The sequence below is a fragment of the Primulina huaijiensis genome, chromosome 15 (assembly GCF_012295235.1).
Source record: "Primulina huaijiensis isolate GDHJ02 chromosome 15, ASM1229523v2, whole genome shotgun sequence".
Lineage (NCBI taxonomy): Eukaryota > Viridiplantae > Streptophyta > Magnoliopsida > Lamiales > Gesneriaceae > Primulina > Primulina huaijiensis.
The window spans coordinates 24,432,726-24,444,464 of record NC_133320.1 but is presented as its reverse complement, the minus strand read 5'-3'; the positions used below and the strand labels follow the sequence as shown (position 1 = coordinate 24,444,464).

Sequence of the window (11,739 nt, the reverse complement as noted above, 5' to 3'; positions counted from 1 at the left end):
GGCCTATACGTGTTCCAAGTCCCAGATTACACAATTATGTCAGCCTTTTGTGATGGATTAAATAAATGGGCTCGGAATTGGTCATACGTAGTAGCCCAAGTGTACATGTATTTGGGCGCAAATCGAGCAAGAAAGCCCGGATTATGTTTAAACTTCCCCAGAATTCAAAACGCTATGTATAAGCTTAAACCCCAAAATAAGTATCTAGGGTTGCATTAAAGACTTGATGTTAAATTTTGAGACACATGTTTCTTTTAAATGTAGGCTTTGATGTTTTGATTTTTACAAAAATAAAAAAAAATTCAAAACGAAAATGTTACGTTTAGTGTTTTTTTTTCTAAAACCACAATTTTTCGATCAAAAACTTATTGACTTGATGACATTATCTCTCTTGATTGTATGAAAAGTAATAGATTAAAGCTCGTTTCACTCTCACATGTGTAATAGAGAAAACAAACTTTTTCCACTATCATCCAACTTGGGATTAAAACACTTATAAAAACTACCTTTGGTTTGATTAGAAAGGTATTTTCTCAGGGATCAATTTAATTTTACATTCGACTTAATTTAACTCATAAAAAATATTATTTTTTTTTATATCGAAAGTGTTAATTTTCACTTAGGATATAGCTCGGGTCAATTAATTTTATAAATACAGAAATGTGACTCTTTATTGTTATCGAATTATGTAGAAAGTTGTTGAGGAATTCTAGCTAACTACCTTTTTGAGAACACACATTTAAGATAAAATGCAAATGAACACATATATATTTCCACCATTAACTCTTCTTGAAACTTCTTTATTCGTGCCATTTGTAATCAAGAAAGAAAAACCCAAAAAAAAAAAAAAAAAAAAAAAANCAAAATTCAAGAATCCACTCCTCTCACGAATCGTCCCTGCGACACAAACAATAAATCAATTGAGATAAATTCGTGGGAAATTATATTAAATTAATTAATCAAGAAAAAGTGTCCAAATTCTTTTATTTATTACCTTCATCCTGGGCCGTCGATCAGCGTTGACTTTTCTGACCTGATACCTGATTTTCTTAGAAAAGAGACGAGTCCGCCGTTTTTCTTTGTAACGTAGCACGATGGCATCCCTTTCACCTCCGAACAAATCTATCTGAGCCAGCCTCGCCTGCACCAAATTAAATATAAATTAATTAACATTTTTAAAAGTCTATTAAATTAGATTTTATATATATATATATATAGTTTTTTACTTGCTCACTAAAACTCATCTTTCCAAAAACCCAAAGTCAAATTCACCTCCTTAATTATATGGTACAATTTCACTTATGAATACAATGTAATGAGTTTTTTTTTTTGTGTGTGTGGGTGTATATGTATCCTTAATCATATGGTACAATTTCAGTTATGAATACAATATAATGAGTTTTTTTNCAGACGATCTTACATATTTATGTTTGTGATATGAGTTCAGTGGTCTATATCTAAAATGAAAAACAATACTTTTTCATGAGTCGTGTAGGATATGAGATCTATCTAAAAAATTTGACTTGTGAAACAGTTTCATAGGTGTTTTATGACATTTTATTACATTAAGTTCAAGTCCATGTCAATTCTAATTTTTGGATCCGTCCATGCATAAAAATGCATAAACTCAATGTAAAACCAAATTACACCTCGAGGCATTTTCTCTTCTTTATTAGGAAAAAGAAATAGAATTCTAAGATGCACCTTATGACATTGTTTGTTTGAAAATTTCCTTAATTGAACTTGGCGAGATGATTCTGTCTCATATTGGGGTGCAAAGGAACCGAATGAAGTCGAATAATAGCAAAAAAAAATTAAGGCTCGAGTTCACTCGAATTACGTATATTCGATTTGAAACTTGAAAATTTCAAATATTTTGACTCGAGCTTGACTCGAAATAAAATTCTGAGTTCTGCTCGAAATATTCAAACATATTCATAAACTAATCAAATTATTGCTCGTATATCAAGGTTCAAGAACTTTGTTCGAAAGTTCGAAATATTCGAAATATATATATATTTATCATATAATTATATTATATTGATAATATTGATAAAATAACGAAAACAAAATAATTTTGACTCGATTTCAATAAGTTCGAATACGAATCAAATATTTATCGAGCCAATTTGAAAAACTCATGAACATGCTAGATTCGTTTAGACCGCTGGACTCATCAACCCATTACCCAAAGTTTAAAACTAAGCATCAGCGGTATCTACGTACCTGAACATCGCTTCTTTCTGATTCTGTCGCCGGAGAATCACCGGAAAAGGGCGAGCCCTTATCAGACCACTCGCTCAAAACATCGTCATAGTTCAATTTTAGGAGCAGCCTTCCACTTGACCGAGGAATTGGCCCCTCCTCAGCACCACCATCACTAGATATATCAGCCGCTGAAATTGAATTCTTCTTCCCTGATTCTAAATTCTTGATTGACAACATTTTCTTCACCTTCCTTTTCTTCTTCTCCACTGGAGATTTCACGACCTTTGGAGTTAAATCAAGCATGTTTACAGCAGGAAATCTCCACCAATCTCCCCCCTCATCCACATTTTTCATTGCCTTCAACTCCCTTCTCATTCCAAAACCGAAACCGAATCCTAATCCTACCGGATAGCCATAACAAAAAGTGTTCATTTGCGTAGCATTCAAAGTATTGGATTCATCAATCAAGTCATTGCTCATGCTCAAATTCCCCATGATACTATCAATACCCTCCCCGGTTTCCTCATCTAGTATAGATTCTGCGTCGAAGTCTTCTAGACTATCCTCGAATGGACTCGACTGGGAATTGATCTCCCCCGGACTTTGACAAGGCTTTCCAAATAAACTCACACATTTCAGCTCGATAGGAGAACTGGGTCTTTCTTGTATTGGAGGATGCAGCAAAAAACACGAGGTGTCGACTATTCTCAAAGGCGTGAGCAAATCCGAGGGCTCTAACAACATGGAGTTCTTGCTTTTTTTATCGTGCGGGTCTGTGAATTTGCAAGGTTTCGTGAGGTGTTTGGTGGAAAATATCTTGGGATAGGCAGTGGAGAGGATTGCTGCCGCTTCATCGTACTTCTGGTTGGGCCTTTTTCGTGGAGTACGAGGTTTCCGTGTGGAGATTGCGCACGGGGAATTGCTGGACTCGGAGAGGGTGGAGGATGGAGATGATGAATTTGAAGCCCAAGAAGTCGATGGGGATTTGATGATTTCGATGTTCAATCTATATGCTCTCCCACCTCCACTTATACAAGAAGACATTCGTAGATACTATGTAACAGCTTTTCAAAAAGAGTGGAAAATTGAACTAAATCAAGATCTCGAGTACTGAATAAGCAACTCAAATACAATTCGAGCGCTTAAGCCTGAGTGGCTTGAGATGGTAGACTGAGAGCCCAAGAATTTAAGGGGAGATCGAAAAATTAAGGGCCTGATTGGAAATCGCTATTGATGGAGCAAATAAGATGTCAGACAAGGAATTTGAGAATTTAAAAAGAAAAAAAAAAGGACTCGAAGTGGTAAAAAGGCTCAACGAGAAGAACCTTAAACCCTGGAAAAGTACTATATCTTCACTACAAACCAGACTTTGGCACTAATTAAAAAAAGTCAGAAAAGCCAAAATCTTTAGCACTCGGAAGAAAGTAGCATTCTTGGACATAAAATATCTCACGAAATTCCGAAAGAAAAATCCCAGAAAAGGCAGGTTTCCTCTACCAAAACACTCCGACCACAAAAACAGAGCATATACCCCGGAGAGGAATGTTTAGATGCAGAGTATATACGGGCAACATTCGAACGAGAATTTGAGAGGAATTTTGAGGTGGGATTCGCTTATGAAGCTAGGAGGATTGAATCAGACTGCAAAAAGGACTTGTTATTTAAGTATTTTGGGTAGGTAGAGTGAGTCACGGGAGGAAGCAGAGCAGATAAAAGGTTGGACTCTGGGATGAATTCTGTAAATATAGCAGAAGAACACACACCATGCCTGTTACAAAACACACACACTCTCTCTCTCTGATTAGAGAGAGAGAGAGAGAGCGAGAAAGATCGACCGGCGAGATTAGAACAGAGAAAGGGACAATAGAGTCTGCAGTTGTCTGGTGGTGGACCGCATTCTTCGTTCTGCTTTTAACAGTCTGCAGTTTTAAGTACGATGGTTAATTATCTCAACTAATTAAATTATATGTAGTAAAATACCCCTATCTTATATTCCTATTATTTTTCATTAGCTTCCATAATTCCACGGTCCCATTTTTATATACACGATATTTTTAGAACCATCTCTAAAGATTTGATTTCAAAATAAATATAATGCTTGAAAAAGGTTCCGAAACAAGTGTATGTTATTATTGTCGTGCTTTTAACTATTATGTAATTTGTTTTCTCAGAAGATTAAGATTGGTAAGCCTTTCACTCATTAGAGGAAAGTACTCGCAGGTCAAATTTGTGAGACATGTATTTTATTTATGTCACTCGTAAAAAGAGTAATCTTTCTTGCCAAAAATATTGTTTTTTTATTGTAAATATTGACAGAGTTGCCTCGTCTCATGAATAAAAATCCGTTAAACTTCTCATAATGTGACTAGTTTTAGTTACACATATTATATGTGAAGATTAGATCTACTGTGAAACAGATCGATTCAGCCTACATTATTAACATTTTTGACGCAAAAATATTTTTCATCAGTCGAGTCGGTGACTTGTCTCACAGAACTAGACGATATCATAAAATTTGTTGTGATATATGAAATTATCTGATAAGCACGTACGATGTTAATTTCATTTGCGTCATAAACATTTTTTCATTAGTTGAGTCGATAGCTTGTCTTACAAAACTAGACGATATCATAAAATTTGTTGTGATATATGAAATTATCTGGTAAGCACACACGGCGTTGATTTCCATTCATCTAGTTCAAAATCTCGATTAATTAGAACAGAGTACATGAATCATCATTTGGGTACAACCGCATAAACTGACTATTACCAGATAATAATTGACCCAATATTCTCTACAAGTGAAAATGTATTCCTCTCTTTCAAAATAACCACACGGTGGGAAAGTTTAACCTATCTTAGGGATAGGTTTGGTTAGAAGGATTATATCACTGAATGATTAGTATGTAAATGATAAAAAAAATTATTAATGAAAAAATGATAAATATAATATATTATGATAAAATAGTATCTGTATTAATTAAAGTGTATATAATCAATATGCTTCTTAATAATCAAGGGGCATGGATGTATTTTAATTCATTATTGAGCTCAGTTTATCATCAGAGTAAAGTCTCTCTTATCTGACGACGTGGCGCAAGGTTATTGGCTTCGTGGGATTTGGAAGGGTTGACGTGGGATGGACTTTATTGGTTCGTGGATTTTTCACGAGCATCTAGAAAACACGGTGGGTGCAATGATTTACAAGGTTTTTGGTGTGTTGTGCAATTGTGTGGCACCAATTGCCCATACGTTGGGCAATTTGGGTTCATTAGATATGGTGATTACAAATAAGCAAGGTCGTGCTTTGATTTCATCTTTACAAAAATATCGAATGGCCATTTGGATGTTTGTTCAGGAAAAAATATCAGTTTTGGTTGTAGCAGTTCTGTCCAAAATTTTCACGGCTTAAATTATACGGGATAACTACCTAAATAATATATATATATACATACATACATATATGTTATAATTCCAACTAACAAAAATAGACCGGAATAAACAAGCCTCTAGAGAGGCAATCTGAAAATATGAGCTATAACCGCACGCCCACATAATCGATGGGATTAAGATAACAAGATGCATATTTTTTAGATATAGGATGTCTTGTGGAATATATAATATAACAAATTATTAGACAAAATTTGAATATTTATATAAGGAAGGATCTATCATAGGTCAGTCTTAGGCTGTAACCCACTCTAATTTTTTTTATTACATACATGAGTTTTTTTACTTAGTCCTCAACTTTCTACACCAAAAGCTCATCTCATCTCATCTCATCTCATCTCTTTAATGGCAAAAACTATTGTAAGACGGATCGTATTTTGTGAGACAGATATCTTATTTGGGTTATCCATGAAAAAATATTACTTTTATGTTAAAATTATTATTTTTTATTGTGAATATCGGTAGGGTTGATTCGTCTCACAGATAAATATTCGTAAGATTGTCTCACAAGAGACATACTCCTCCTTAATTATGGTACACAACTTCATTTTTTGGGAAAATGTATTTTTGGTCCTGTAAATTTTTCGTTTTACGATTTTGGTTACCCATGTTTTCAAATTTTTGTTTTAGTCGTGCAAATTTTTGTTTTTTGTAATTCTAATATTTTTTCATCGGAAGTGTCAATGTAGCATTATACATATAAGTGATACATAAGCTCTACATTGCTTTTATGTCAGCATCAAACTTGAAAAATGAATAAAATTGTCAATAAAAAAGATAGCAGACTAAATTTAATTTGATACCATAGAGAATCAAAATCACAAAGAGACAAACATATATGACAAAAAACAATTTTTCCATTGGTTGTGAATAGTATAATGTAGTGATATATAATATAAATTTATTATATATTTTTAAATAAATATATAATATATTACAAGCTCATCCGAACTGTAATTCATGGATCCGTCTTTGCATTAATATATCCATAAGCTAGCATAATAATCTGTAAATCATGTTAGTCAGAAACAAGGTATGTATGACAAAATCACTCGAAAATGTGTTAAAAGAAAAACGAACTCATAACCATTTATCAATAAATATTTACAATAAAATCTAACAAATAGTAATCTAAAGGGACAAAAACTTGTGTGAGACGGTCTCACGGGTCGTATTTGTGAGACGGATCTCTTATTTGGGTCATCCATGAAAACGTATTACTTTTTATGCTAAGAGTATTACTTTTTATTGTGAATATGTGTATGGTTGACCCGTCTCACAGATTAAGATCCGTGAGACGGTCTCAAATGAGACTCACTCATCTAAAGGTTATTAAAAGATGAAATATACAAATCTAAAGGTCAAACTGCAAATATAGCAAACTCTTGGATCCTTTATATTTTTTGAAGAATATAAAATGTCACAAGAACACAGAGAAGGTTTGGCTTTGCTGAGGGGTTTAAGTTTCCAACAACTAAGATATTTTCAAAATATCTCGGTCTCAACATCCTTTGATTTTGCTATTTTTCACGATATTTATCAAACACTTATCTCATAAATTTTATTTTAATTTTTTTTTAAAAAATCTAATAAAGAATATGCGTTTGGCCCGATAAACATTATAGTTTGTTAATTTTCATATCTAAAACATTGATAAAAGAAAAGAACAACGTAATCTTTATTTTGATAATTAAGAACTTACAAATTACAATCATAAGTAAGAAATGGTATTTTTTTATATTATTGAAAATAAAGGTTTAAAGAATTTTGAGGTTGCGAGTGCATGGAAAGATTTTAAATGTATATTTTTTATTTAGAAAAATAAGATAATAAATTAATTAAATTGAATTTCAAATTCATTCAATAATTCTGTCTTTTAAAATTCATTATATTTTGTACTAATAATGAGTGATAAGTTATGTTTATATTTAAAATTTGATATATTTTTCATTGTTAATAATAAAACTATAAATTTATGGATTTCAAATTAATCTAATCGAACGTAATCCAAGATTTCACAAGGACCGCTTGTTGAATTTGGCCACTATCGAGATTTCAAACCCACTCAATCTTGGCCACAAAAGTTGTTGTCTCATGATTTTGGTTGTAAACCAAACATTACCTTATCTCTTCGAGGAATTATGGTAGCCTTTGATTTTGGATAATCCCAAAAGTAAAGGTTCGAGATTGCATGTGATTCACAGAACTCATAGACCCTAGCGATAATAATAATAATAATAATAATAATAATAATAATAATAATAAAACGATGTATGGCACGAACACTCACATTTATTAAAAGTGAAGTTCACTCAATTAATTCATTTTTTAAAGAATTATAAAATCCGCCATCTATTTGCATATGGATAAAAATATTTGAATAATTATTTTCGAAATTACACACATCTTGTGTTTATATTACTTCAAACTCATTATAATTATCATCACCTATCAATTTTGTGATACAGGTCATCCGTGAAATAATATTATTTTTTATTATATGTATGAGCTGATCTGTTTCATGAATAAAGATATGTGAGATCGCTCGTAATAATATTATAAGACAGATATAAGTGACATCAAATTTGAAGGAAGACTCGGCGAAAAAAGAGGGAATAAGACTAGTTTCAATCTATACAAATCTCAACCTTTTTCGAGGCACAAAAGTAAAATTTTAAAGGCAAAAACTTATGTGAGACGGTCTCACGGGTCGTATTTGTGAGACGAATCTCTTATTTGGGTCATCCATGAAAAAGTATTACTTTATATTGTGAATATGTGTAGGGTTGACCCGTCTCACATATTAAGATCCGTGAGACGGTCTCATGAGACTCACTCAATTTTAAATCGGTTGTGCCGAATTAATTGGTGCACACATTAAACACTTACTGTAAGGGCATTGAAAGATATTAATTTACATTGATTAACAACGCCGAATGGTAAGGAGAAAATTTCCACGGGGTAGTTAGCACTTAGCATTTGCCTCTATTCTTGCACCTTTCTACGACTGTACAACATGTTCATTTCGAAGATGTATATTATACGTGAAAATTAATTGCCACACCAATAATTAATATCGATTATGTTATAAGAATACATGACATTTATTTAAGAGTATACATAAAAACTTTAGATCTTCTTGCGATGACACCCAGACTCATTTATTTATATATTTATTGGGTTTGTCTCTAATAAGTGAGTCTCACGGATATTTATTCGTGAGACGGGTCGATCTGATCTTTAGATAGAACGAAAAATAATATTATTGACATTAAAAGTAATATTTTTTTTAAATGAGTCGAATGAAGGAGTACATCTCACAAAATTAATCCATAAAAACAGTTTCACAAGATGATACTCACTAGAATTATATGGTCTTTTTCCAAGGCCTGTTGTCGACCAAAGCCAAGGTTTCCAACCTAGGGTGAACTTGAAAACACGAACGAAGTGTTAGAAGGGGACTGAGATGTATCTCATCCGAAGCTCACGTCAAATATGAGAATATAAATAGGATAACTAAGCATGAAAGTAGTGAATAAACAATGAAATTCGCAAATCCGTATATATATAAAAAAAAAATATCGTGGACCATGGGTATGAATTAGGGACAACACACGTGCGACTCATGCTCTTCTCCTCCAGAGACTCGCCTTTTAAAACTAGCCAAGTGTATAGAAGCTCACCCATGGGACGAGAAGAGCATGAGTCGCACATGTGTTATCCCTAATTCACACCCATGGTCCAAGTATATAGAACCTCACCTTCTTAATGCGCATGTACTTGTATTAATAATTAATAGAAGATAGACAAATTAAAATTAAACTCGTTATATGATATGGTATGTTAGTAGCTTGGAGGAAAAGGCAAAAAGAATATTTAAATTTTGGCAAAAACTTGTGTGAGACGGTTTTATGGGTCGTATTTTGTGAGACAGATCTCTTATTTGGGTCATACATGAAAAAATATTACTTCTTATGCTAAGAGTATTACTTTTTATTGTGAATATCGATATGTGACCATTCTCACAGATAAAGATTCGTGAGACCATCTCACAAGAGACATACTGTTAAATTTTTGTACACTTGATAAAATATTTGGCCTTTATGACTACTTAAAGGACAAATATGGGCAAACGCGTCCGATTGTAATTATTTGCTATATTGTTGTTTTTGTTTTACATTGCATGGGGTATTCTGTACACCTCGATAATTGTGGATCGCTAAAATTTGCTAGGGCTTCTTTTACGTTGATTTCTTTGGTAAAAAATAAAAATAGAGATTATATTAAAATAAAAACCATAAATTATTTATATAAGTTCTTTAAAAAAAAATTTTTATGGCGTTTTGTAATATTTTTTTTAATGAAAAGTGCTCCGATCATTTAAACTTGGACAATCATTAAACTTGAGACATGCTAATTTTTGTTATTTTCAAATTAATGATTTTTTTTCCAGTTATCTAAAAAGTTTAAAACATAGATAAAGATATTTATTGAATTTTAAAATATGAATAATAAATATTTAAAAAAAAAACAAAAAATTTGGATGGAAGGTTTCACTAAATTAATTAGTAAAAATGTAAAAGTTTAATTAAATAGTAAGATAAGTTTACTAAAGCAAAGGAAAAATAAATCCGTACTTTGGAGATGTATGGGCTTCATTCAGTTTAGCCCGAAAAAAAATTTCCACAGCCCAGTCCAAATCCGACCGAACCCGCATGAAATTGTCCTGAAACCATAAGTTTTCGTATCTATATTGTATTGATTTAAATTTGCTATATTTTGTGTTTATTTTATATTTTAAATATGTAATTTAAACTCAATCTTTAGGCATTATTGTTCAAACGTACTAAAATAAATTAATATTTTATCATGAAATTATCTGGATTTTAATATACCAATTAATAAAATTATAATAATTCAGATTTCATACATACACCAATATATTTTAAAATTTCATATAAAAAAAGATAAAAGGTGTAACTAAATTCGCAATTGATTGAAAAAAAGACATTCTCATGATTGATAGTAACTCTACAACAAAAGCAACATATAAAAAGTGTGCCCACCAACATCCCAACAAAATTTGTCCCCTGCCCTATCTATATACGACCCCAATTGGACACTTGACATAATAAGGAATATAGCTCTATTCATGTTACAATTTTAAATTCTATGATTTTTTAATATTTTAAATTGATCTATCTTGATTAATATCAAATCAATCCAAAAATTACATATAATTTTTTTAAAAAAAATTGAGCCACCCGAGCTAAAGCCCGGATGTTATATAATGTGGCTCCGCCACTGCATATTACAAGCGATTAATTTTATTCATTTTTCATATCTTGCATAATGCACGCTTGAAAGTTTATAAGATATAAAGATAATTTATATGCTGTCAAACGACTTATTTTAAAAATTCACTCAAGCACCATATAGGTCGAAATGATAATAATAAATATGACAGACTTGTAATCAAAAGTATCCATGTATTTTTTTTTAAAATCACAAGTTGGAATAAATTATTATGGTAAAAATCAATGAAACAAAAGGGCAGTGTGGAAATAAAGTTTTTATTTAAGTTTTTTAATAAAATATATTTTCTATTCTAGAAATGTGGTGCATTTAATTTTTTATTTTCAAGGGTGATTTGGTATATAGATATCCAATAACTAATGATTGAAGAGTTAGGTTTAAACAAATAAATATAATAATAGATTGACCTTTGCAAGTGCATATTGGTGGCCTCAATTTCACGATTTCTAGCAGAATACATTTATTTAACGTAGAACATAGAAAATAGTTTCAACAATTAAAGAAAAAAATAAAATCTAGATAAGATATAATATACATGGATCAACTTTGTATGGAAAAAATAAATTAAAGATTTTATCTTTCTTGTAAAAGATAAAAAGAGGATTTGAGTATTTTGTATTTTCAAACCTTGTACAATTGATTTTTATTTTTTTTAATTTTCATAATTATTGTTTGGATAAAACATGTATTTTTTTTAAAAAAAATTAATGATACAAATTTATTATATATATTTGTAGTTTTTACTAATAACATATAATTTTTTTT

General features: G+C 31.3%; 1 protein-coding gene across 1 annotated transcript; it reads right to left on the bottom strand.

Annotated features, from left to right (window-relative positions):
* Nucleotides 1-738: 738 nt before the first annotated feature.
* LOC140959488 (protein CHLOROPLAST IMPORT APPARATUS 2-like) lies at nt 739-4,074 on the bottom strand. Its single transcript, XM_073417337.1, has 3 exons — nt 2,227-4,074; nt 995-1,141; nt 739-897 (listed from the first exon to the last, which is right to left on the bottom strand). The coding sequence occupies exons 1-3, from the start codon at nt 3,250-3,252 to the stop codon at nt 868-870; spliced, it is 1,203 nt and encodes a 400-aa protein (XP_073273438.1). The 5' UTR covers nt 3,253-4,074; the 3' UTR covers nt 739-867.
* Between the last annotated feature and the right edge of the window lie 7,665 nt (nt 4,075-11,739).